Below are 27,768 nucleotides of genomic sequence, written 5' to 3'. Positions count from 1 at the left end.
TTACACAAGTTTTAATTTACTTATATAATTTAAAGAACTTAAATCTCCAAAGTGTTTTCCCAACTCGTAATACAAATGTGATTAGAGCTTTCCATCAAAGTAAAAATATGTGCGTAAGTGCTGAAGGGTTAAGTAAAAACTTATATTTACTTATAAATATCAAAATTTGCGGTAAGCCGACGACAAGGCACATGGCTTAACATTGAACATTTTTTAGCTGTCGCTCGCCTTAAGCTTCTACACTAATTTAAATCAATATTAAGAAATGTGACCATTTTATAAAACCAAAGCATGTTTCCAAAGGTTCATTCGTATATTTTAGAAATGGTTCTCTTGACGACAGCGAAATTACATGCTCAAATAGATGAACAAGAACAAACTTCTGAAAATTTAAGTCATATAAATTCGAGACGAAATTTGTATTATTTTGAGTACATTATTTTGAAGACAACTGAACGAAAGACCTATAGAATATATCGACTGCGAAGCATCACTTTGGAGGATGTTTAGTGTGGCTTTCTGATGAGACAAAACCCATTTATATGTGTGGCATTTACCGTTAATGCTGTGACTAAAATTAAATAATAATAATGTAACCAGTGTGCCTTTGCAATCACTTTGTGTGCCAATAATGCCTTAATCGTCGAACGTCAATGTATCACGTGTATAAGGAGTGCAACGGGTTGACCTGACCAGCAAGCGCATATGAGTTGAAATTCGTCTGAAAAACTATTTTTGAATATTTGATTACCTTAAAAACGTACGTACGTACGTATGTATATACGTAAGCTTATAATCACGCGCAACTGTATACATTATATACCCGCATACCTTCATATATACATATTTATAATTATATACATACATATGTACATATTTGGAATACTTTGTTTGCTGAACACATTTAAGCCCACATTTTGACGATTACCTGGAAATCGCTACCACTTGCCGACACCCGAGCGCCGCGAAATGAACGGACAGGTGCTCAACGATGCTGAAGCGTACTCTTTCAGTATAACACCAATTAAGCCGGCTCAGTGCACATAAACACCAGCCACACTCATTGCCGACGCCAATACGAGTATTAATAAGCTGGATTTTCCGAGCTTTGATTGTATGAATATCACGCTCTACGCTTTATTGGACTTTTTGCTCGAAGTCGCGCTTTATAGCGTCACAGCACCAATGAGCAGAGTAACGCTTGTTAGCGAATGCGCCATTTATAATTTTTGTGAACATGTGTATGTACAAATCAACGATCGGTGTGCGTCTGCCCAGCTCATGAGCGATTCAAGCATTGCGTCTGCTAATTTTATGATAATTCAATTAATACAATTTTTATGCAAAATGTGTCAAAAATCCTCGGTTCCATGGTTCATTTATACGTGTGTGTGCATGTCATTGTCCAACAAACCTCAAAATAAATGCGTACGTGCAGTTGACAGTCATAATTGCAAGTTGATATTAGATACATATATATTAATTTAATTAGTGTGGGGCATCTTAATAATGAAGTGAAAATGTACAGCTCAAAAATGCCACGCCTCCATTACACACAAGAACTGTTTGGATAAAATGTGTCCATAATGATTGTAGGGGCCGTCGGGTAAGTTCGTTATAAGTCCACCCTATCATTTGTGATTTGTGTGTTTTACAAATAAATTGTAATTATTGACGTATCTCAGAAGCCCCTTATCTTGGTTCAACAACCTCGAATGCAATTTCCACTAATAAATCAGACAGCCGAAGCCATAAATGCAGAACACTCATCATATGAGTATTACACGCATAAGTTGTAAGACAAAGTGAGTGCAACTTAGCTTGAATCTCCTATACTATATTTTTAAGCAGCTGCACCAACTCAGATAATTTGCGCTTAAACTGGTTATGATTTTACTTTTTAATTCCACAGCATTTACTTTTATATGAGTGACATACGTATTTTCTAAGAATTCCTCAGTCCACACGATTACTCGTACATATATATTGTTAAGAATGCGTGCAAATGCACTTATAATACATATATAATGCCTTTGTCTAGGCTAATTGGCCTACAGACTTTCTAAACAAAATACGTCTTGGACAAGCACAGTGTCCATTTTGGTTTTGAACACACTGATTGTGAGACCTCAAAATATATAAAATTGAGAAATGCAGGTCATGCTGATTTTAAAAAAATAGATAGTTGAGAGTGGTCAGATTTCAACCAATTTAGGCGCAATAGTTTTCACAAATTTTCTGGCTTATGTTCCTTTGCATTTGAAATGCTAGAGTTTAATCAAAAGCAAACCTTTAGATCCTTCCGATAATTTAACGATTTCTGATAAAAAGACAAATGAGAGAGAATTTAGACTTTGGGCATAACCTGTATCATCAGTCAGCGCACTCGCGTCTTGGCTCCCTACGCTGGCTGGGTCATGTTGTACGAATGGATGAAAGCACTCCAGCTCTGAAAGTGTTCGATGCAGTACCCGTTGGAGGAAGCCGCGGAAGAGGACGACCTCCACTCCGGTGGAAAGACCAAGTGCAAAGTGGCCTGGCTTCACTTGGTGTTTCCAGTTGGCGCCAAAAAGGAAAAAGGAGGAACGAGTGGCGCGCTCTGGTGGATTCGGCTATAATCGCCAAATATATATATATATATATATATATAAATGTTTGATTAAGCCACACCACTGTTATGGACGCTAATAGTTAAGGATTTTCCCACTGATTCAGGTTAATTTTGATGAGAAGCTTGTAGTTTTAGCTAGAAAAATATTTATTATCAGTAATTTGACAACAAAAACCACGGATAAATACAACTATTTGTTAAGTAATGGCGCTTCAGTTAGGAAGAATGGAATTAACGTATAAAAAGTTATTTGTGGGACGAAAGGATGTGTCAAACTCCTTTCTTCGTTCTATTTAATTCTCATCATAAGTAAATTTTGAATTACCCTCCTAACTTTCCGGAAATTTGACTCATGTGCAGTTATCGTCGAAAACTAATGTACAAGCCCATAACTTAGATTCTTAAAATTTGATATTCGGTTTTCATTGAATCTTAGCAAAAATATCATCGAAATAAAACGTTTAAAATTTGACCGCAATTAGTGTATGTATTTGTGTGTCAGAACATGCTGCGCAGTTTCTTTCAACACTTTGTAAATGCCTTTTTGAATAAATATTTACATAAAAACCAACACCCGTTCACCTATCGAAACATACTCACGCTATATTAATTATATACATACATAGATTATTAGTAGGTATATAATGATATAGTAGATAGAAGCAATTTGCAATCCGGAAGATGCATGTCCATTGCACTGCAAATACTATATTCGTTCTCATGACATATGACCGACTGATAAGCAAAAGACGCGGCTCGATCATTTGCTTGCAATTACTTTAGGAAAGATTAATTAAGCTCGTTGTGTATTTGAGCCCATCATATGGCTTCAACTCAACTCGTCTTTGGAATTTTACATTTATATATAATACCGAGAACCTAGAACTGTGGCTCTAGGCATAAAATATCGACTGCAATGAACTCAAACATTAAATATACTATATATTATATTTACATACACATATTTTAAAGCCTTACTATATACTATATATGTACATTCTATATTATTTATTGAAACCCAAATAATGTCTAAAGCCACGATTAAACACGAATCGCCAAAGCTAAAACATTTCTTATGTATTGTAGTACATGAAGGCTGCGATAAAGATAAAGAAACTGACGAAACTTGTTTTGAGGTTTTATGTCAAATGTGTGTTAATAGTTAAACAATTTATTTCAATTTCCATAAACCCGTTCTGACGTACGTTCCTGTTTATTGAAAGAAGCAAATATTTAGAAACAAATTGTTTAAAAATGAGAATAAAACTTTATCTTTCACTTGCATGTTCTATAAAAAGTCGTTTGTCTTCCATTTGGTTAAATATTGATATCAGTGAGAAAATAAATAAATATTTGATATTCAAAAGCATAATAGAACCCGAACCCATTCGACATTCGCTTTTTAGGTTCTAGAAAAATTTGGAAAACCGAAGAAGAACAGAGAGACGAATATTTTAGACATATTCCAAGTCGTTCACTTTTTACGGCTCCTACATCCGAGAAAATAAGGTATACTTAATGAAAGGTTGGTAATAATCGGTCAACATTTATGGGGTGCACCTCTTCTAATAAGTCCTAGCAGGTTGGAGAGAATTTTAGGGTGCAAATTGTCCACTCTACCGAAATGTATATTACTGGAAAACTAATTCTAAATCTTCAACATTCTCAGCAGTATCTCTACAGTATCACCTCAAGTAAGAAAGGTGGGATACAGCTCAGAAAATATATATTCAAAATCGCAAAGAAGTATACAAATATCCTACATAATCAAAAGTACTTATGTAAATCATTTACTACCAAATGGCGAAAAGTCAAACTCAATTGGTTTTTCGTTACGTTGCTATCTTTACAAGCAAACAAATGTAAATATAGAATTTCCTGGAAACCAAAATTTATAAACGGTGTTTTGTTAGCACTATCATTTTGGCGAGCGCAAAATGTGCTTGGGCTGTCTTACTTACTGCTGTCTCCCCTATCATACTCGTACAAACGTACTTTAGAATGTCAATACGAAGCGCGACTATAAATAATAAATAATAAAAAAATAAATAATGGAAAAGGTAAACCGACGTGCTCTGCCCCTCTGATCTGCTAGGCAATATTATAATTTTATTTAAACAAAGTTTTATTTTGTTTTCTTTCTTTATTATTGATTTTCTCACTTCTCTTTAGCTTTTCTGCTAATCTCATTATCGAACAAAAGCGAGTGCAAGGCGATTTTGTGGAGAGAACCTCCGTATCAACGCTTTGTACGGTTGATCGTAGTGCCAGCAGTCGTATATACCCGCACACATCCATACATACGCACAGAAGTGGAGCAGCGCGATAGAGCCGTCACAGCTTCAGATACGAATACTCCGGCTCGGTATCGCTTGATCGAGTGAGCCGCACTCAGTTGATCACAAACGCTCCAGCGCACCGCTAATACACACTTGTACGGAGAAACGCAAGCCCGTGCCGACTTGCCTGCCAAGTACGTAGAGTTTCTGTGTAGAGATTTTGAGAAAATACCGAATTAAAAACAAAAAAAAACACAAAAAAACAAAAAACAATAACAAAAGCAAACGTCGTTCTCGCTTCTGATTGCGATCGGCCCATAATTTGTTGTTGTAGTTGTTCCAAGTGGTAACCAGTTGTGCGTGCTCCATCGTTAAATATACAAGTGAATTAAGAAAAAAGCATTTAATTGCCATGCAAATGAATGTGTAATTAAGTATGTAAATACATACATACATACATGTTTATGAGTGAAACGAAAAATGGAAATTTTACAACAAGCTTTCGTCGATATTTCATGAGTTCGAAACAGAGCTTTAGCTGAGCAACGGAGGAGTTCGATGTGATCGCGAGAAGAGGGTGGGAAGGCGGTGCTGTAACACACACCCACACACGTAAATCGTTGTGAGCATACAAGATAATAGTGAAAAATATCAAAAAACCCAAGCAAAAAAAAAAAATTAAAAATTGTTTTGTACGCGCTTTTAAGAATAGAAAAGTAAATAAAAAGTAAAGTAAGTGAAATGCCGTAGAGAATGTGCCACTTAGTGTAAAACCAGTTACTTTAGTTAAGAGGATAAATACATACATACATTCAAATTCAGCTGCAGCTGCAAAGGAATCTTTTGCAACTCGTAAACCTCAATTCTATGTAAGTTCTAACAATTCACTAAGGGCTAGATGCGTCGACAGACAACCATTAAACCTAAGTTCAAACATGTAGATTGTCCCATTAGCTCTGTATATCTCTTCAAGAATGTTTCAAATCAACTCACAAGAACACCAAAAAAAGTATCGCTTTCTCTCTAGTTTGGATTGTTAAATCTTATTCAACTGTACTTTACAAGTACAATTAACGGTTCAGAGTGTTCCACGACAGTCGTTTACCAAATGATAATTGTCTTTATTTCTCAACGTCCATAAAAACGGGAAATAACAATAATTGCCACACGACTAATTTTTTGCTCTAATAATTTCCTTGTAAAAGCATGCATTGATGCTAATTACGAAAGTGACATTGATTAGTTAAGGTTTATATCCAGAAAAAAATAATATATGTAAATATATCATATTCCTAGGTATTTAAATGTATAACCAGGTCTAATAGCGTTTAGGAGTGCGTCAGTTATGTTTTAGCTTTAAGGATGACTAGATTATCAGATGGTTGACAAAATGCTCGTTCGTTTTGTTGCTCTTTTGTCGAACCGGTTAGTAGTTTATATGACGCCCATATATCTAGGAAAGATGAGTATGATTTCATCCCACAATTTCAGTTCACTCCAATACATATATATTTTTAAGCTAAAATCATCAGAACATTTCCCGCGCGCCACCAGATTTGGCAACTTTTTGGATTGTTTGAAAATCAATTTTTAACTTTCGAACTCTTCGGAGAGTTTTGTTTGCCCTGCCAAATTCGGTTTTGTCATAAATCGCTCACATCTGAGTTCTGAGAGATCCAGAATACAATATGTAGTTCTGCATTTATTCGTGCGCGTAAAAGCTCAGTTTGCTTGCACGGGTGTATGTATGCGTGTGAATCACACACTCATAAGCAAAGCACGTCATACAAAACCAGATACCAGAAATGCTAATTTTAGCACCCTTTCGTTCTGACTGTAAATTGTCTTCGTCTCGTCTCGAGGAAGCGAATGCGATAAAATAATTTGCATCGACTTTTTTCGCCTTATCAATTCGCAGAAGTGTATTTGTTTGTAGAAACGCTCGTGCAAATGTTCATTGAACAAATACGCGCAAGTAAGTGTGTTTGTGTGTGTATGTGTGCGCCGAACGCAGACGAATCGGCAAGGCTGCACGTCGCTGAAACAGCCGTCAACTGTGCACCTTAATGGCGTAAATAAGCTGGGTTGTGAAAAACAACAACAACAACAACAACAACAAAAGACAACGAATTCCACTTGTTCAATATACGAGTGTGTTTGTCACTGCTTTGTTGTTTACAGCCGGTTGCGAATACTTAATTTTTTTTTTGCAATTCAAGTTATCAACTTATGGCGGGTGTGTGCAAACACATTAGGGCGGTACATGCAACTCGCTTTAATTATGCTATTAATAATTGAAAGTTATTGAACTTAAATTCTTTGGATTCTTCGCATAGTTTATCTTGACGTTTTAAGCCTACAACATTTTCACTGGAATGGTTATGGCAAAGTAAGAGAGCACAACTCGACATTTTATATACTATTGAACTTCCATAACTCAAACTTCTTTAATTTCGTTCAAATTTCTTTCCATAAATCGAACTTTTCGAGTAGAAATTTGGACTTCCGCCTACCGCAAATGATGGCCAATAGGAATTTTCAACTACGGGAGCCGATTTTTTTCTTGTAAAAATAATAATAAAATTTTAATTCGAAAATCACTTAAAGAGTAGTTCCTCCTAAATTAAAAAAAAAAGCTAGTTGCTTACACAAAACATACAAAAATGGTTCCCTAAATCCTTCCGATATATGTATATGAAATTAGCGTTGAACCGTTTAGACGGTTATAGCCGAATCGATGATAGCGCGCCACTCCTCTCTTTCCTTCGCAGTTCGGCGCCACTTAGAGATCCCAAGTGTAACCAGGTCGCTCTCCACCTGGTCCTTCCAACGGAGCGGAGGCCTTCCCCTTCCTCGGCTTCCTCCGGCGGGTACTGCATCGAACACTTTCAGAGCTGGAGTGTTTTCGTCCATTTGGACAACATGACCTAGCCAGCGTAGCCGCTGTTTTTTATTCGCTGAACTATGTCAATGTCGTCGTATAAATCGTACAGCTTCATCCGAGACATTCTTTGATTTTTCATTGGTACTTCGTTTTTATGTGGTGGGTCCCAAAACCTACAACAACCGCCGAAGCGGGTTCGCCTTCTCACTTTAGCTCGCGTTCAAACGGACGTTTGTTAGCTATCCAGAGGATACTTGGTCTAAAACCGGAAGTCGTGAGCTGCTTGAATCATGTGTAGAAGAATCGTTTCTGGCCACTCCCAAGTGAATGACAATCTAAAACTTTCCTCACTTACGTGAACTTCTACACATGATCCCATCAATAAAGTAATAATAGTAAGACTATTTCATGTGGTTTCTCTTGCGTGGTTCTTTTGAAATCACGGAGTTTCGCATTATTTTAGTGAGTAATTGTGAATTGCAACTATTGTCATTGTGCACTTATTTAACCGCATTATAATGTACGCATGTAGAATGATTGACGTCAGGCCAGCATAGTTCGACAATGTGCTCCCTCCCACTTGATTTTTAAATTGTTGTTAAACCAAAACATTATTGGTAGCATGGATAAACGCTGCCTATTGGTGTGTGTGTGTTTGAGTGTGTAGGCATTCGTCATTTTGACACGGATTTGCCAATCAAAACTTCGTGCATTTCTGAGAGCTCGACTTCGGTATTTGTTGACGCTATTTATCTACTGTACACAGATAAGATAAATCGAAGTTATTTGCAAACACAGATGCCATTAAGGAGCAATTACATTAAAGACATAATCTAAGCTAGTTAATAATATTGAATGATTCTAGAAATAATCTGTTGTAAGGGATTGCCAATGTATGTATGTATGTAATTGGTGTAGGAACCGTTATTGGATTATAGTCCAATGTAGCACCTGCTGACAAGAGTAATTGATTCTGCGTTTGATTCCATGGTTTACTTTAATTGTGTTGTTGACTCTGGTTCCAACTTCAAAGTTATGACTGTCAACAGTGACGTGGAAGTCAAGTCGCGAATGTGCTGACTGTTTGTTTGAGGACAGAAGATGACAGGAGATATCAAGATAAGAGGTTCAGCTATTTTTTGAAAGAATATCCAAAGATATAGACTACTGTTTCACATTTATTGACAAACATCGTTGCGTGCATATATTGCATAATCTCTATTGATTGTTTCCTCTTTCATTCATTACAGAGCTCATAAGCGAAGAAATAGTTGTGAAATGTCGCCGTATATACAAATAATGTGATAATACGTGCGAAAAGCATATCGACCAAGATAACTCAGCGCTGTTGAAAATATGTAATGCAATAAAAAACGAGAGTGCATGTCTCAGTAAAAACAGTATTCGTAATTCAAGTATTGAATACGACGTTTATCAACGTGAAAAATGCATTTAAAGAATGATAATGAAATGAACTCAAATGCGAACATTGGCACTCGTCTGGATGTGAAACCGATTGCAGTGAAACCTTTGCCAAGTGCCTTTAGTGCCACATCAGCAATAGACGAGGCAACAATAATACCGTCAACATCGTCAGCTGGCAGTTGCGCCTCATCGACAGACTCTGGCGTTATCATCACCGACAACAACCGAAGAATATGCGACAACAACCACAACAAAAGTCCACATGCCAACAATGTAGATATCGATCGCGACAACCTCAATTGCAATGCTACAAGTGGCAATATCACAATAGATAACAGCAACAACAATATTGCCAACATCTATGGCGACGAACGACGGCGCAGCGTGGAAAGTTTGAAAGCAAACAAGAATATTACAATAAATACACAAATTGATAAGAATAGCATAAATATTGAAAATGTAATCAATGTGCGACGGCACCGTAGCTCATCCGGCAGCAAAGCGTCTTCAAAGAACGGCTCGCCGGCAGTGTCGATACGCAGTAATACCATATCCATCATATCGATTGATGAGAATGCCATCGACTCCAGTGTCGTCGATTCGGACTCGGACTCTGAGGGTCAACACAGCGGGTATGTCGTGAAAAAGCTCGGCCAACAAACAACCTACGAGCCAAACCACCCCAATCTGCCGAACATCAATAAGGGCATGCAAGTGCTGAGCCAGACTATAAGTCCAGGTGCAATACCGCCCACGGCCGGCACGCTCTCCGAGACGATACTCAATGGTGGAGTGCTTGCGACTCCCGTACTCGGCCCTCCTATGCCGCCAAATTCCGCACAAATCGGTAGCATCGCGCTCTCGAATTCCACAGATGTTACCTTCGGCGACAAGCATTTCTACGAGGGACCCGTCACGATACAACAGTTTCTCATCGATAGTCGTGATAAATGGAAGAACGGTGAAGGTGGAAATGATAATCCTGCGTTCACTGGCGATCCAGGTGAGTAATGCGTCCACTCAAGCTGCGTTGAATCTTGTTAAGAGACTTGAATTTGTTGTGTAGAGTATCAGCGAACGTTCACGTGCTGTTACTTAAGGGCCTCAGCCGCATTGCTGCTACACACTCTCGTAAAATTCATATTTTGTTGTTATTTGGGCAGTTAAAATTTTTTACACATTGAATATTATTAATTTTATTTATAATGCAAGTACATTCATCATCATCTGAGTTTGTTTTTGTATGTTGTATGCATTTAAAATACTAAATGAGCTCACCTTAGTAATTGCGTTCTCCTGAGGAAAATATTTAATAGTGTTTGCTCAAGTATTTGCAAATTCATGTTCATTTATAAAGATATATGTATATAAGATATATAAGAACATTTTAAAGCATATATACCTATACATATATACATATGTACAAACAGCAATAGCTTGTTTACACGAACGCATTTGAGTTTGTTTACAACTGGGGAATGTATTAATCTGTTGAGGCCATAAATTTGTGCCGAAATTATGTGTTGATGAAAGGAAAAGATGCTAAATGGCAATTCGAGCTCCCACCTACACACATACCTGCAATGATCACCACATACACACTCCATGTAGTCATAAGAATCATTCGGAAACTCAAACAATTTTCACCTATTCCTCTGGCTACAGCGTAGGCGAGTTCGATATTGCTGGTGTAATTGACTAGGACCCATGATATAGCTGCATAACAAGATGTTATAATATAATTGTTGGTTTTTGTTGAAAATGATAATAATGAGAATCCATTTCCCATAAATCAAATATACATATATGTATGTATATCGTTTATTATTCTTAGAACTTAGCACTTATGCTTGTCTAAATGGAAAGAGATATCTCTTATAATCAACTAAAAATTAAGGTTCCTTCTGATTTTAAAGACTAGTTTTTCACCGGGTTCTTTCACATCCATGTACATATGTATGTATGTATGCATCGATTAGAATATATGCAAAACAGCTTTTATCTAATTCCTAGTTTGTTTATTAAAAATATTAAGTCATCAGATTTAAATTAAGAAGTATATGTACCTACATACATATATGTGGTTGTAACTTATTCTGAATGAGTATTAAGCTCCCCCAAATAAAACAAGGCAAACGAAATTATAATTAAGTTGGCGTTTGCGCTAGACAAATATTATTTTATATTTAATACATAAGTAAAGTCAGCGCATCTCTTATCATTTAGCTACTAGTAAAAATCTGTTGCTCATCGGAGACGTTTTAATTACGTAAATTCACTCTTAAGCAGGTATCTTCTAAAAATACAAAATTTCCACACTCTACAGTCATATATATAAATGTGTTTTTGTATTCAGCTGCGAATACTCAAAGTAAACAAATGAGTAACACAATCACTTAATCAATGTTGTGATTTAATTGCCCCCCTCCCCCCATTTCCAATCTCAATGTGTCTTGTGTAGCGTTTAACTTAATGGGAGTGATTTAAACCGTTTTAGAAATATGTTCTGTTTCTGGATTGAGCTTTTATAATTTGCGCATTCACGCTTGCTTGTTCATTCCACACGTTTGCTCGCTTTGAAGTCGCTGATCTGGTAATTACCCGAAAGCTAAACTTGTATTGAGTATGTGGAGTCTTCCACAACTTCTCCAACCAATAAAAACATTGAAATCGCCGACTATTTAAGGGGACTTTTTTTCAAGAAAGACAATCTACATAATCAAAGAATGAGACCTTTAACTGTTTTAATTGATTTCACTGCTCCATTCATATGATTCGCATATTCCATGACTTCGTCTTGTCCGAAACGTTTGTATTTTGAAATCAGTTCGTTCAGAAACATCGAAAAAGCCACATCAGACCAGAAGCGTCTCACATTAATACTGCAATTCATTTACCATTCTCCGAGCCTCCTCCGACGTCATCACGAAGGTCAACAATCAAGTGTAGAGAAATGTCTTTTTGTCGTTGCTGCAACAAGTACATTGACTTGTATTCATACGAGAATGCTGTTAAATGCAATGGCCCTTGTCAGGGAGAGTTCCACACTTCCTGCACGAGTTTAAGCAATCAAGAATTGCTAATAAGTGTTTAATAAACGATATAATTCTTTACGAAATGGAAAAACGCATTCAAGTATTGGAGAAACAGCTGTTTACTTATTCCATGATTGGAGATATGAGTGAGTGACCTCTGTATTCGCAAATTATTCCACACATATCATTTAATTGTCGTTTAATCAAAATCGTAGATGGTTACTTCCAATGATAATTCGGGGTATTTACCGTGGGCGGTGCTTTTCGTAACTGTTCTCTAAACATGCCGTTTTGTGATAAGCCGAGAGGCAGGCACTGTCTGGCATGTGGTGAATATTATATTTTTAGATCTTACCGCTATCATAGTAGTTCTCCCGAAAACTCATACAACCACATTTGAACTCAAATTCTAAATCAATCTATGTCAATTAATGTACTAACAAGTAATATTTTTTGTTATTTCCAGAAAACGCCGAGAAATCTAATGATTCGTCCACACCGCCCGAAACGTCATATATATTCAACTTTCGTCGACGAGCTGTCATCATTACCGGCACTGTGATACTTCTAACGTTATTAGTTGGCATAGCTATAGTCACTGCGAATGCTTTCACAAAACAGACGAATCGAAAAAGTAAGCTTGTAGGCGATGGCGACGATTCCAGAAAGCATATTCCAATCAATTCAACAATAGGTATTTTTACACAAAATTTTGGTGCTCATGGTGGTTAAAACACACATACACACACACGCAAACACATATTCATACGCACAACAATTACGCAGCACACTTTCCATTTGAAACAGTTAAATTGACTAATCTGAATTTGAGATTGAGATTGAGATTTGACTGAAGCAAAACACTTCATTTTCATTTGCATACGCATGTGCAGCGATTACAAACCGTCCATTTAAGCTTTATGTCCTCGTCCATATTAGCAATAACTATTTCAATGAAAAGACAATGCGCCTTTTTTACTTTAAGGACGTATACCTATTTTTACGCATTTGTACACCCCTTCATTCCTCGGTGTGGTTTTCTCAATAAATTCGGGGTGCAATATCACCTTGTTTTTGGCCATTTGATGCGCTAAGCAATAGTAGTCAATATACATACGTATGTGCATATGTATGTACATAAAGCAACACAATTTGTTTACATACTATCCACCATTTGAGCACATCTAGGAGGCAGGATAAATGTTTCAGAAAACTTCTTTAACTTCTAACTCTTTAAACTCCTTCATTGCTTAAAATTTATAATGTAGGCATACATTTAGATCTACATACTTCGTCCAATATATTTCCAATGTGATGCTTGCAGTGCAAGACTCTTTTCTCGGTTTCTAACTAAACTGCTCTCTATAAATACAAAGGTGGGATTCGACAAGTGATATTTTTTATATATCATGAAACGTTCCTTATCCTTATGTTAGGTATATGGGAGCGAAGGGAAGCGATTGCTCGAATTTATATATTTTTGACACAGAGGCATATTAATAGAAGACAAATATTTTCTGTGATTTTTCTATATCTAAGAGATTTACTGGTGTTTTCTGTAAAAAATTATCCATAGGCACATCCGTAACATCAAGACGTCTAGAAAATATTGTGCACTAAATTTGATTGAATTGGTCGTGTAGTTTCTGAGATATGGCTTTTGACCCAGATGTGGGCGACGACACGACTTTTTTAAATGTATTATACCCGACACTCAGATTGTAGTACCTTCTTCCCTTGTATGGGAGGAGACCGTGGTTTAGTTTAGTTTTAGGAGTTACAAACAACCGTTATTGGAAAAAAACTCATATACTCCAAATATTCATATATAATATATGTTTACTTGTGCAACATGTTGCAAGTGTAGCAAATATATCTTAGGAGCCAATCAAATGCTTCTAAGTTACGTAATAACAGCTCCATTAGAATTATTATATTGCTGGGGTAGATTTATATTGTCGTATCTTGATAGCTAGAATAGTGATATTTCACCTTAAATCGGACACCATATTATCCACCATTTGAGCACATCTAGGTAAAGCGGAAACCTTATAAAACCTCAATTTTTTGCTCGGTAGCCTCGAAAATGCTCCAGTTACAAAGATCTGCCGTTAATAATGGGCATTCTGCTGAAGAAAGCCGGTACAGGTATTTATAGATTATACACCATATTTTGTATTCTAATAGCCAGATAGCATCTAGATCTTCAATCGGAGCTGTAATACATACTGGAGACATACTTAAACATTCTTATGCTTATTTGAGAACTACAATTGAATACGATTACACGATTAGTTCTCTGACACGAAATATTGAAGCTGTGTGCGAGAATCGTTAGGGAATGGCAAAAGGGTAATCCCCCACCGATAGTATTAAGTGTATTTAGAACACCAAGGTTGTTTATGAAAATGATAGATGTGATCTTTTAAGCCTCAACATCCCTCTCTTATCTGATAGCAAAACACAAGAAAGATTTGCTCTAGATTATATTAAAGTGTTTATATATATGAATTAGATTAATATGATATGAATTACGGCGCCGACGAATTCTGCATATCACTTTATTAGCTGGTCATCTTTTCTCTCACATTTGAAGTTCTTTTCTTTAAATCGCACAATCATCCGTCACATACATACTTACATAAGTACTTACACATTGAGATGTCTGTGCCTCAAAGTTTTTGTGCCTCAAAATGTGTGTACTTCAAATTCATATGTTAAATAATTGTGAAAGTGGTTTAAAAAAACATACTTATTGGAGCACCAATTTAAAGCCAAAAAGTTAAGTTGAATGGAATTAATGTATTTAATCCAGCTAACCATAATTAAACGCACAGATATTTAAAAAACAAAAAACGATTTTTTTTTCATTTCAGCACCTCGGCCGGATATTGGTAATGGTACATTGTGGGTAATCAGCAAAGACGAATGGAACGGAGAGGCCGAGCATGATGGCGTTTCCGAATTAAAACTGCCTGTGCCACGCGTCATTATCGCACACACGGCCTCAACATCTTGTGAGAATAAGGTAAGAAACCCACAAAGTTAGAAGAAAATTTTGGAATAGTTGTGTAGATATTTATACATATATCAAATTTGTGTCCTTCTCCATCTTGACATTTTATAGTTTCAATGCGATGCTCGAGTGCAAAGCGTGCAAGCCTTTCATATACACTCAAATGGTTGGGGCGATATCGGTTATAATTTTCTGGTTGGAGGCGATGGTCTGGTATACGAAGGACGTGGCTGGTATAAGCAGGGCGCACACACCTTGGGTTATAATAAGGATAGCATCTGTATTGCATTCATCGGTACGTTTAACGTGGAAGTGCCCACAGAAAACGACTTGAAGGCTGCCCAATTACTCATCGATGAAGGTGTGAAGTTAGGTGTGCTCACGGAAGACTACCGACTTTATGGAGCACGACAACTAAGTGCCACTGAGAGTCCCGGCAAAGCACTGTATAGCATCATCATGAAGTGGCCACACTACAGCAGACACGTTTGAATGGAATACAGTGAATTTATATTGAATTTTCAATTCAAAACTAATTAGTAGAATCAATGCATTGTACATTCTTGTGCTTTAAATAATAGTATAACCTTAATTGTATTTATATTATTAGTATACGTGAATTTACAACAAATATATAATTACATATTTATACAATATGATTACACAGTATTTTATATGCACTGTTGAATCAATTTATCAATTTATGATTTCATCATTACATCCCTTCTACATGCGAAGTGTGTCATAGCTGCTTAAGTACTCATGGTTGAAAATTACATCAAATTTTGAATTTTCTTATAACATTTCTGTCTACATTTTGCAGGGGATGATAACGTGGGAGGAGGCAAGATATTGAGAATAGTTCCGCGTGATGCTTGGTTGGCTCAGCCACCATCGGGTGATCCGTTACCTTTGACCACCCCCATTAAAAAGGTCATTGTCCTGCCCACACGTACGGATGACTGCGAAACACAGGTATGTAGAGACCACCTTATAACGGTCGAACGCAAAAGTTTGAAAAACGAAATCCTTGCTTATTTTAGAGCTTTACTATCTTTTAATGAGCATTGCCAACAAACTTTTGTCACCGACTGTACGTGCAAATAACTCAATTATTTAACAGTTTCAAATTTTTCCCTTTCTTTTCCCAGGCCATGTGCGTGTACCGAGTGCGCATGACACAAACTCTGAACATCGAATCTCAAAATCACGATGATATTATCTACAATTTCCTAATTGGCGGCGATGGCAATGTGTATGAAGGTCGTGGTTGGGATGTGATCGGCGCTCATTTGCGCGGCTTCAATTCGGACAGTATTAGTTTCGCCTATATTGGTACTTTTAAAAAGCAAAAACCATCTGAAAAGCAAATGGACGCCACCAAATTGCTGCTAGCCGAGGGTGTACGACTGGGTAAACTCTCGCAGGACTACAAGATATACGGAGCATTTATGTTGGATCCGACTTCGACGGATGTTAAGTCAGATGAGTTGTACAACAGCTTCAAGGATTGGCCACATTGGTCTGAATACAAATCTAACTGAGGCACAATGTATACATATATACATACATCGCTATATGTGCATATATTATATAATGAGTTGTTTTCTAAATTACTTAGTCACGATAGTTTTACGTCATATATAAATATTCTATAGATAATGCTAGCATTTAAGTCAGACTTAACGATTTAAAGAAAAGCTCTACAGAAATCACAATTGCGCTGGTCTAATTAATAGACGTATGTGTACAAAAAAGTCCTGATAATTATATCCTAATGTTACAAAAAGAGATGTAGCGATGATTTTATCGAAACTTCACAAGATAGGATTTATAGTTGATAGTTTCGCACCGTGAAAGCGAATTCCCGGTGGTGGGAATTATAAATACCAGTTTTAATAGATATTTCTTTTCACATATTTTTTGCACTGAAACAGGCAAGATTGTACACATGAAAATTGTTGTTGCTTAGAAAGCGCTTTTATTATTTTTTGGAGAGTATATGTACTGTAATCGCTCATTTTCGAATCTATATAGACTGCGGGTCTATAGTATTTTTATACATTTTTTTTGAATCTTCACAAATTCTTATAGCCTTTTTATCTAGTCAAAAGTTATAACTTGTCAACAAACGTTTTTTTTTACCAAATTAATAAATATGTTTTGTAGAGTGTAGAGTATATGTAAAAATTAAGCTTATTATATAAAACCAAAACACCTGGCACGTTGATTTCGAAATTTCATAAAGAAAATAATCGCGACAAATAATCGCTATAAAACGCAGACTGGAGAAATAACTCATCGATGTTGTCAAATCACATTATACACATGTATATATGCTATAGATATACTATATAATACAAGTAAGATTACAGCTGGAAAGCTGGAAATATCGTATGAAATTCTCGTTAAATTAGATATAAATTGTGATATTTGAAATAACTTTTAAAGGCACATTTTGTAAATTTTTTAATTATAATTATTAATGTTTGTATTAAAGAACAATAAAAATCAAATTAAGCAATCTATTCAAATTTTACTAATGTGACTCATCGAGTGTAATATTGAACATCTGATATTAATAAATAAATAATAGATCTACAGAAATTCAACTATTGCAATTATACCTCAGCTGGGGTTGACACAAAGATGTTCAAATAGTTTCCAATAGAATTAGTAGATTAGTTCTAACGAGAAAAATTAAGTCGAACTTATCAATTATTCGAAAAATTTTTTAGTTTTAGTTTAGGAGTTCAACCAATAGTTCTTCAAAATGAGTACAGTTCCAATTGGCCACTTGTCTGTGCTTATTTATTTCATCTAAATTAAGTAATTTCAAATTTAATATTGAATGCAATTCCCATAAGTTAAATTTACTATGAGGAAATAAATGTGAATTCTGTCCGTAAACTTGTATATACATACATTTTATATGTATAATATGAGCATCTGAATAAATGTCTCAGAAAGTTAAATGAAAGCACCGCAGCAATACTCAAACATATACATGTGTATGTGATTGGCGTTGCAACCGTTTCATTATATATCTATTTTATCACACAAGTTACATATGGTCCATATGTAACTGTTCATACTCAGTGCATTCAAGTCATTATAATCAGAAGTAAAATGCGTTCCAATGTACAGTCCGGAATAAAATAATACACTCGATAGTTTGATTTTAGCATTAATGATAGATCAGGTCTTCCAAACCATCTCATGTAAATAGATTTTAAGATCAGAAGTGTCAGAAGTATCTCAATAGCAATAACTTCGTTCGATATGATGGTGTTTAATGCAACTAACAGTACAAGCAGAGTGCGGTCGATGAAATCACAATGTGAAATCTTCGACTATAAGTATTTGGAAAAGGTAATGCCATTATAAAGCACACAACTGTAGCAGTAAGATGATATGCATTCAATGCTTTTTTATTTGCCAATCATCAGATTGCACCTATGATTTTTATTAATTATTCAATCTGCTCCATTACAGAATATGTGCATATCAAAGCAGTATTTGACTGTTCTCCAGACGTTACACATCACCCAAGTCAGCATCGTTTTGCTCAACTGTGCCCACCATGAATTTCAAGGATCACAAGTTTCTTGTGATTACCGTCAATCTCTTGGTGATCGCATTCATAATTTATACAATGATCGCTTTAAGTTAAATGGAATTGTAAGCGCAAAAGTCATATAAATAAATTACAGTTATTGTTCACTACAAAAACATAAAAGATATGTATCATTTCATTTACAACAAAGGAAACTTAGGAGGAAGGTAAGAAAAGTGCATAGCAATATAGCAAACCATTGACCATTAAAGCTCTACGGGAGATGTCAGGTAAGGAGGTTAGTTGGAGAAAGTTCTTTTCTTCTTCTTATACTACTACTTCTGTCTAGAATCACACACTTTCGGATTATCGGCGAGTGGGCCGAGTTACGCAGCCTCCGATTGAAAAAGTGGCTGTAATAAAATTTGATTTGCTTTGATTATTAAAAAAAATATATGTGACTTGGTCTACGGAAAGGGGGCTTAGGTGTCAAAAAATCAATTTTCACTTTTTAGTTGATTTTGGAAGATGAGAGTTGTTTATTTTTAACAGCTGTTTCCCAGAAAACTAGTTTTCGCACGTTAGCTCCCTTTTCGTAGACCAGGTCACATATATAGACTTTGTTTCAATGAATAAGGCTAGCCTGGAACGATTTCAACTATTTGCGCCACCAAGCCATTTTATATTATATCCAAGATGTTACTTTCACTTTCACATAGTAACCGATAAATACGGTATAAAGTCCACCGGAAGTTTAAAAATCCGTATATGAGATATACATATGCTAGAGGAAGTATTGACCTGAGTTTCGATTTCATCCATTTCCAAACTATACCATTGGGTTGCCCATTCTACTCGTCATCTTGATCATCATTTTAATATAACTCACATCCAACTCTTTTAGTTTTAGGGGGTGAAGAAACTATTATACTTTGCGCAACATGTTGCGAGAGTATAACAATATTACAACTTTTCCAGTTTGAGAATTTTTAGTCTATTGATTATTTAGTGATTGATTAAATAAATCTCAGCTTATTAATTTATGAGCCGCCCTATCACAACGTATGCATGAGTAAATATATACTCGTATATAGTACGTACCGCTACCGAGCTTTACTCAATCACTTCCACAGAAGAATTTTTTGTTTCTAAAGCTAAATACAAGGAAGTAGAGGTTGCAGGGAATCACCGTTGGGGAGATAAGCATTTTTACTCGTCAATATTTTGATTCGATTTCTACTATTGCACTAAAGTTTTAAACATCGCAGAGTATGGGTCGCAAAGTTGAGTCTAATTGTGGAGACTGCAAAGCAGGTACAAAACAGGAACATTGCAAGAACTTAGTGAACCCACACGAACTTAAAGAATCCTATAATTTAAGCGCTGAAGGGACCACTCCCGAAAATAATCATGGCAACCCCAATAAGGAATCATCAAATGAAATCAAAGTAGATTCCGCCAATTTGCTTGCCTTGGAGAAACGTGTAGAGGCTCTGGAGAGTCATCACAAATCATGTTCGGTCGACATAGGTGAGTTGCTTTGTTAATGAACTGGTACATTTCTGAAAAAAACAAATAATCTAAACTTATTTATTATTTAATGTTCGGATGTTCTTTGCATATTACAAGGTCCTGATTCAGTAATTTTTTGAGATTCTAATTAAATGTTCGATTTTGCTTATTTTCAGCGAATGTCACTGAAACCAGCGATTCTCCCACACAATCCGCAGCACCGTATAAGTCCATGCTTAATCGGCAAGTGCTCGTCTGTATTGGTGCCATAGCTCTGTTAATAATATTCATCGGAATTCTGTTGTTCAGTGAAGGTATCAAAAACAATGAAGGTATATATAATGCGAAAATATATAAACCCACTTGCCTACGAGTGGACCCATACATGTTAATTTCTCATTAATGTGCGAACAATCTCGTTTCATATATTTTGAATAAGATTCTTTCATATTTATGTTAAAGAATCTTAAAAATTAATAAAGCTTTTTATGTTCATTATATTATCGGGCTCTCTTTCCAGTGCCTCGTTCGAACGCGTCATTGGTAATTGGTAAAAATGAATGGTTTGGAGAGCCTGAGCAAGACAATCTGGATAAACTGAAACTACCAATAAAGCGGGTCATCATCGCCCATGTCGGCAACAAATGCGAGAACAGGGTCAGTTACAAGTGAATACATGTGTAGTCCAAACGAACAACTAAGTTCTCGAACTTTCAGGTTCAATGCGATGCTCGAGTGCAAAGCGTGCAAGCCTTCCATATACACTCAAATGGTTGGGGCGATATCGGTTATAATTTTCTGGTTGGAGGCGATGGTCTGGTATACGAAGGACGTGGCTGGTATAAGCAAGGCGCCCACACCTTCGGCTATAATAAGGATAGCATCTGTATTGCATTCATCGGCACGTATAACGTGGAAGTGCCCACAGCAAACGACTTGAAGGCTGCCCAAGTACTCATCGATGAGGGTGTGAAGTTAGGTGTGCTCACAGAAGACTACCGAGTTTATGGAGCACGACAACTAAGTGCCACTGAGAGTCCCGGCAAAGCACTGTATAGCATCATCATGAAGTGGCCACACTGGAGCAGACACGTTTGAATAAATATTGGCCGTTTTAGATCATTCGATTAATATTATATTATCGCTAATATCATATATAATATTATAAATAAATATTTAGTTAAAAAAATAATTACACTTTTATATACTCGTAGACTATATATTCTCTATAGGTATTACCTTATTCTGATTCCCTTTGCTGAACCAGTAAAAATGTAATTGCAGCAGTAGCAGAGAGCGAAATCGAAGGAGTTTTACAACACTTTTAAGTATTGGACGTATTTAGGATTGAGCTACGGATCTTCAGAGCGAAATATTTATTTTTTGTTTTTTGACATCCTCATTGACACTCAAATTCACAACAAAAATACTTTCAAATTCCTTATATATACATTTTAAATTTCCTAAAATATATCGTTTAAGTAACGAATTTTAGACAGATTTTGATATTTATGAAATAGGGGCGGTTTTTTGACGATTAACATTTCAAAAGCTGAGAACGAATGTGAAATACGAGTTATACAATAACAATAAAATTTAAAAATCTTAACATTAAAACAGGAAAGGAGCACATGCCAAACAATGGACGTAACGGAAGCGCAAATGGAAGAGGGACAACAGAAAGGCAAAGAAAAGTTCAAAAAGAATCTAATTTGTCTAGTAATATTGAACGCTTTTGTGCCTATATTTATAGTAGTTGTATCAATATTTAAATAAATATAATTATATAGTCATATGGAATGTACTTGGTATATACATACATAGATATGTTTGTACATTTCTCCTGTACTTGGAAATTGCCAAGCCGTCCATCGTGAGGGTATAAAGCTTTTTGGTTCCACATGTTCCGGATGTTGGCAAAAGTGTTTCAAACCCTAGCTTCCATTTATAGTGATTCAAACCTTCCCCTAGCTTCCATATGTAGTTATTTAAGGATTACGATCTCCCAGTTGATATGAATAATTTCTGATAAATCGTAGATTATTTTACTTATTTACTGCAAAATCAAGGGATATTGAAGTGTAGATCTGCCAATCGGTTCATTCTATATATAATTAGATGCAGGATGAATATGTAAAAGTTTTTTATGCAATGAAAAAAGTCCACTAAAATATCTCGAATTGACTCCAAAATAATTTCAACCGACATACATATTATTCTTATTATGTGTTTTGCAAAAGCCCCCCCTAGTATCGTAATATCATATGCGAGCGCATGTACAATATGATTAATAGCAATGCTCATTAACAATGTCGTGTTCTCGTAACTCAGTCCAGCTTGCGAAGAGGCGAGGTGCGGCTTGATTTTTTATTAATAGAAAATAATGACGTTATGGGAAAACAGAAAAAGTACCATGGGTTATCTATCGCCTACTCGAGTAGAGCACAAAATTCAAATTATTCGCAAAACAATTTAAATACACTCTCACAGTTGTATGCGTAATAATAGCAGTGATTCATTACATCACTCTGATCTCTTACAATATTATCAGTGCTTCATTAAATGTTCATGGTGTGGAGACTAATACAATTATATAAGTTGAGCTTAACATGTCAAAACATTTTCTGTAAATAAATCTCAATTAGTCAGTAGGAAAGGAATAGATATGATACGATTGTTTCCAGCTCTGCTACGAAGAATTAGAAATGCAATCAACTCAAATTCTATTAAATGACATATGACCGAAAACATTACTGTATAAATTATAATATCTCGGAACATTAAGGACCATTCCAATTAGAGTATGAGTCTGAGTAGAGCGGCATTGAAAAACTACAGCGTTTTCCCATTCATATATAGGCACTGTTATTATTATGAACATAACTGTATGTATTCACATTGAGCCATAACCGCCGATTTGACTTTAGTGAGTAATAATTTTGTACCCAGGCTTCTCTTTCCCTCTAAGGGTACACGGATATGAAAGTGGTTTTTATCCTGCCACACGTAGGATAAACTCTAGCCGAGTGTCCAGCACTTTGGTGCAATCTTGAACGGGTTAATAACACACAACACACAATTTGGTCTCAAAATTCAAAAATAAGTTTCGGAACCCTTTTCATTGCTCAGAGTAATTAATTTGTATAGAAATTTGCGAGACTCAGATACAAGTACGTTTTATAAGTATCCGCAAGCGATTGTGTACCTTATTATATCTATGTGCATGTACATACATATGTATTTATGTATATAAAAATATACTCGCTCAGTATTCTGAGATAATGACATTCGAGTACTTTTCACACAACTCACCCATGAAGTAGCTGTGCTGTAGCCGACATTGTCAGTAGTGGTGTAGCTCTGTCTTCTAACGAACCGATCACGCTGAGTAAAATGTATCAAATCACCAAGCGGTTAATAAGAAATCTTCTGTTATTCACAATCATCTCCGCCTGTGGAACGAAAATAACAGCTGCTGATCCAAATATTATTAGCAAATCGCAGTGGAACGGTGTCGAGTCGATTAATGAGCTCAGTGAGCAGGCTTTGCCAATTGGTCGCGTTATTATTATACACACAGCCGGTGCCGGTTGCCAAGATGTCGTGAGTTAATGATTTCTAAAGCAACACTTGGTACATGATCTCTTAACATTTCAATTTTCAATCATCCCTTTAGGACAGCTGCTCGCAACAAGTGCGTAATATTCAAAAATATCATCTAGACTTACATTTCGATGATATTGGCTACAACTTCCTGATTGGCAATGATGGGAATGTGTATGAGGGGCGCGGTTGGGATGCCATGGGGGCCGCCGTAAAGAACTACAATAATGGTAGCGTAAGCGTGGCATTCATTGGCACATTTGAAAATGATCCACCCACTGACCAGGCCTTAGAGGCCGCTAAGTCTCTCCTGGAAATGGGTTTGCGCACGTCCAAATTGGCAGGGGATTACAAACTCTTGGGACATCGTCAGCTGACGTCCACTTTAAGTCCAGGTGCGGCTTTATATAAGATCATCAAGCTGTGGCCACATTGGGCACGTAGAGCACGATAGAATGCAACATCCACGTGTTATATAGTTGTCGAACATAGTTTGCTCATTACAAAATAAAAACGGCGACTTCATTTGATACTGTTAAAGATAGTGCAAAAACAACAAATATACATAATAAAAAAAGAGTGTGTAGTCAGTTTCATGCGAATTATTGCCAGTGTTTTATTTTAAATTAAATCTCACAGTTCTATTGGAAAATTCAGTAAATGTATGTAATTGCGTACATCTTGGCATTACTTAATTATAACAAAAGAAAAGAAAAAAAACCTACCGTTTCTTATAACGGTTTCTTACATAAAATTATATGTACCTCAACAAACATATATATATATATATGCATATGTATGTACATATTTTCTAAAGGTGCTGAAAGTGAAATTGCCTGCTTACGAAATAAATTAAATTGTAGTTACATTCAAATGGCAAACTATGTACAAAGCAGCTGATTTTCACACACATTTTACTCGTATATTACACATTTAGATTCGAGCTATTAGTATTTGGATGTATGTATGTATGTGTAATCCGTAGGCTAATCCTCCATTACAATGCTGCATATCAAATCAAGACAAAAACTATAGAAGTAATATTCTACCGTCTTTTATTTTTATTTTAGTGGAATCACATCTTTGCGTAGTCTTCGTTTGCGTTGTCGCATACGCATCACTACTACTATGTCTGTTTTGGGTTTAGTGTATTTCCTTACTGTATATTTCCACATATTTCTTCTAAACTTTTAATTATATGATCTCTCTTGGCTGCGCCCAATTGTGAGTCGCCCTTCTGGTTATGTAAATTTTGAAAGCAATTGGTCATTGTAACTTTTGGTGTGTAGTCTTCGTTAAAACCATGCTCCTCCTCACTTGCTATCAGTATACAATCGTCGTCCACCCAATCATTTCGTAATGCAATATTTTTCGTTTGTGTGAAGAATCCACGATCTGTTTTTCGGAGGAAGTTATACAACGTCACACAGCCGAGAATCATTTTACGACCGTTCTCCTCATCAATCCGCAGTGGTTGCGATAATATGGGAAATATATTAGCTAGCATTCGTAATGCATTTTCGGTATGCTTATTAACCATATTCATGATATTATTGTAATTAACTCGCGAGTTATTTGGCACATCGGTCGGTCCGCTGAGGAGATAAGGCTTCAAGGGCAAACCACATTTACTTGCAAAATAGTATGATTGACTAATGTCATCTTGTGCTTCGTAACTCACTGGCAGTTTAACCTCGTCATTTTCAACTAACTGTCTAAATGTGGATTTCTCATAGATTTCATCGGAAGCTTCCGCTTCAGTTTTTTCGATATCGATGTACAGGAAGTTATCATTAATATCTACTATTGATGTGAATATGAGTGGTTGTTTGTTGATAAAGTCTATTTGCTCCTCGGCCCGCGAAGAAGAATGGAACCTGATTTGTTGCATGGACAAATTCCCAGCGCAATTCAGCATACGGTGTTTTCTCTGAAACTCGTTCGCCACATTTTGCCATTGCTCATCAGTCTTTGGTAGTGATACAAATGGATCCTTGAGTAATTCGTATATATTGAGGCATATGTTGGCTATCATTTTTAGTATCACAGGTTTCGAGGCACGGAAGCAATAGTTACGACACGAATGTACTTCACCTGAAAATATTCAATAACATGTTTTAATGTTGTAGTCATATGCTTTTTCAATGAGTTTATCTATATATTGAATTTATTTTATATAATACTAGCTGATCCCGTAAACTTTGTTCTGCGAGACAAATAAAGATTGCGAGCGATCGATTTAATACTTATTACCATCATTTTCCATTTTATTTTTGTTTAAATTTCGAAATGCCCTTTTCCTTTATATTTTGTAAACTTTCTAGACATACATATGTATGTACATTAGGATACGGATACTACATTCACGTATTAAAAACTGGACAGCCTCTTGATAATATAGATCGCTATATATCATTAACTTATGTTTATGAAAAAAAAAACGTGTAAAAACATTTATCAGAACTTACCCGTTGCCAAATACTTAAGCGTAATAGCGATTCGCTCTTCTGCACTGAATGATTTCTTCTTTCGATGAGGTTCATAGGAACTTATAACTGGTGATAGTTTATTCACCAAATAGCGAAACTGTCTTTCCGTTATGTTGAAGAAGCAATTGAAGTGGTATATTTCATTACTTCGGAATAGTATCTCTTTCCGTAGGTTTTCTTTGCTCAATAGCTCAGCTTGATTCTTTTTCAGCCATTCTTTTGTCCATTCCAATCGTCGTTTACAATTCAATATACCGGCCAAATCCAAAGCAGACATTTTTGGTAATTGTCGAGTAAGTGCTGATGCAGTAGTGTTTCGGTTGGTTGGTGCATAATTGCCACCCCCTCCACCGCCGTCGTCTTTCACATCTTCACCTTGTCCGACAATAGCAACACTTCCAACAGCACTGTCTGTAATTGCAGTTGAAAGAGTCATCACACGACACACGGCATTACCATTATCATTTGCAACACCTTCGCGTTCACGGAGTACGCCAATAGTTTTTATTTTTAATTTCTCCATATTTTTGATATATTTTAGCTTTTCTCCGTCTTTTACTGAATGGGCTGACGTGCCAGCGAACTTTTCACAGAACACGAGCCCGAAAACGAAATCGATTTTCGTTTTCAAGTATTGTAAAAACACGCCTTTCGATTAAATTCAACGGATAGAGATCCCAAGTAAACAATTATTTCGTCTAAGCCGTTTTTGGATATTGTTTATTATAGGTATAGGGTTGATTAGGTGTGGCCTATTATGCACAGTCAATCCGATTGAAGACAGATATTTTTATTTGATTTTCACCAACCTGATTTTTTCTTGGAATGTCGAACCAACGAACTTCGAGCAACACAAGGCGACCAACAACAAATATACACACAGAAAAATGGCAGCAGGCAGCACAAACGTACACACCCCGACGGCTGATCGGCAATACTTGATGCTAGAGTTGTTGCTATTATGTTTTTGCTTCTGCACCCGATTATGCACCAACTTCGAATATTCATATAAATATGAACGACTTTTCGGAGAATTAAATTACTTATTTTACCACTGGTTACTCTACTATTTATATAATTTGCAAGTAACCCTTTATGGTTAATGAAAAATTAATAAACTTTTTTAAAACAGCAATCAGTTTTCTGTTTTTATGTTTCTTTAACACGTTCAATCAGAATTCGTGTAGAAAACGAATTAGAGTTCAATTCATATTTCTTGTTTTCGTGAAAACAGCTGTTTGATACTCAGCTGACGCGGCGAGCAGGGTTGCATTTTTCGAAAGAGTGCTACCATCTCACCAATTCATAATTTGATATTTGAACAAATCATTGAAATATGAATCATCCTGTTTTTTTGT

The 27,768-nt window shown here is 36.0% G+C and overlaps 4 protein-coding genes across 11 annotated transcripts; 3 read left to right on the top strand and 1 right to left on the bottom strand.

The window, feature by feature from the left end:
• The first annotated feature begins 4,922 nt into the window (after positions 1-4,922).
• LOC105213040 (peptidoglycan-recognition protein LC) lies at positions 4,923-18,989 on the top strand. 7 transcript variants are annotated; one of them, XR_008471097.1, is made up of 6 exons: positions 4,928-5,759; positions 9,025-10,202; positions 12,701-12,928; positions 16,074-16,225; positions 16,402-18,622; positions 18,746-18,989. XR_008471097.1 is itself a non-coding variant. In XM_029040740.2 (5 exons), exons 2-5 carry the CDS (start codon positions 9,221-9,223, stop codon positions 16,792-16,794), a joined length of 1,755 nt encoding a protein of 584 aa, XP_028896573.1. In that variant the 5' UTR covers positions 4,923-5,759; positions 9,025-9,220; the 3' UTR covers positions 16,795-18,989. The 7 variants fall into 7 exon arrangements, 6 of the variants coding, with proteins under 6 accessions (XP_028896573.1, XP_028896574.1, XP_054086094.1 ...); XM_029040740.2 differs by having other exon boundaries at positions 4,923-5,759; positions 16,402-18,989; XM_029040741.2 differs by having other exon boundaries at positions 4,926-5,084; positions 16,402-18,989.
• A 1,088-nt stretch (positions 18,990-20,077) lies between these two features.
• LOC105212921 (peptidoglycan-recognition protein SC2) lies at positions 20,078-22,141 on the top strand. 2 transcript variants are annotated; one of them, XM_011185290.3, is made up of 4 exons: positions 20,078-20,336; positions 20,495-20,632; positions 20,839-20,975; positions 21,036-22,141. In XM_011185290.3, the coding sequence occupies exons 1-4, from the start codon at positions 20,078-20,080 to the stop codon at positions 21,414-21,416; spliced, it is 915 nt and encodes a 304-aa protein (XP_011183592.1). In that variant the 3' UTR covers positions 21,417-22,141. The 2 variants fall into 2 exon arrangements, with proteins under 2 accessions (XP_011183592.1, XP_011183591.1); XM_011185289.3 differs by having other exon boundaries at positions 20,495-20,650.
• Positions 22,142-23,711: 1,570 nt separating this feature from the next.
• LOC114804085 (peptidoglycan-recognition protein SD-like) lies at positions 23,712-24,375 on the top strand. Its single transcript, XM_029040736.1, has 2 exons — positions 23,712-23,921; positions 23,995-24,375. Exons 1-2 carry the CDS (start codon positions 23,712-23,714, stop codon positions 24,373-24,375), a joined length of 591 nt encoding a protein of 196 aa, XP_028896569.1.
• Positions 24,376-24,508: 133 nt separating this feature from the next.
• LOC105212918 (uncharacterized) lies at positions 24,509-27,621 on the bottom strand. The gene is made up of 3 exons (XM_029040747.2): positions 27,220-27,621; positions 26,390-27,162; positions 24,509-26,015 (listed from the first exon to the last, which is right to left on the bottom strand). Exons 2-3 carry the CDS (start codon positions 26,931-26,933, stop codon positions 25,078-25,080), a joined length of 1,482 nt encoding a protein of 493 aa, XP_028896580.1. The 5' UTR covers positions 26,934-27,162; positions 27,220-27,621; the 3' UTR covers positions 24,509-25,077.
• Positions 27,622-27,768: the final 147 nt, after the last annotated feature.

Source organism: Zeugodacus cucurbitae, chromosome 4 (genome assembly GCF_028554725.1).
Source record: "Zeugodacus cucurbitae isolate PBARC_wt_2022May chromosome 4, idZeuCucr1.2, whole genome shotgun sequence".
Taxonomy (NCBI): domain Eukaryota; kingdom Metazoa; phylum Arthropoda; class Insecta; order Diptera; family Tephritidae; genus Zeugodacus; species Zeugodacus cucurbitae.
This window is presented reverse-complemented; position numbering and strand designations above follow the sequence as displayed.

Bases quoted from the DNA above. Each gene is read 5' to 3' on its own strand.
- LOC105212921 (XM_011185289.3), top strand. From the start codon at position 20,078: ATGGGTCGCAAAGTTGAGTCTAATTGTGGAGACTGCAAAGCAGGTACA. The intron at 20,651-20,838 runs GTATATATAATG...CTCTCTTTCCAG, and splicing joins AGGTATCAAAAACAATGAAG to TGCCTCGTTCGAACGCGTCA. The intron at 20,976-21,035 runs GTCAGTTACAAG...TCGAACTTTCAG, and splicing joins GCAACAAATGCGAGAACAGG to GTTCAATGCGATGCTCGAGT.
- LOC114804085 (XM_029040736.1), top strand. From the start codon at position 23,712: ATGTATCAAATCACCAAGCGGTTAATAAGAAATCTTCTGTTATTCACA. The intron at 23,922-23,994 runs GTGAGTTAATGA...TCATCCCTTTAG, and splicing joins GTGCCGGTTGCCAAGATGTC to GACAGCTGCTCGCAACAAGT.
- LOC105213040 (XM_029040740.2), top strand. From the start codon at position 9,221: ATGCATTTAAAGAATGATAATGAAATGAACTCAAATGCGAACATTGGC. The intron at 10,203-12,700 runs GTGAGTAATGCG...TGTTATTTCCAG, and splicing joins TGCGTTCACTGGCGATCCAG to AAAACGCCGAGAAATCTAAT. The intron at 16,226-16,401 runs GTATGTAGAGAC...TTCTTTTCCCAG, and splicing joins CGGATGACTGCGAAACACAG to GCCATGTGCGTGTACCGAGT.
- LOC105212918 (XM_029040747.2), bottom strand. From the start codon at position 26,933: ATGGAGAAATTAAAAATAAAAACTATTGGCGTACTCCGTGAACGCGAA. The intron at 26,016-26,389 runs GTAAGTTCTGAT...GAATATTTTCAG, and splicing joins GCTTAAGTATTTGGCAACGG to GTGAAGTACATTCGTGTCGT.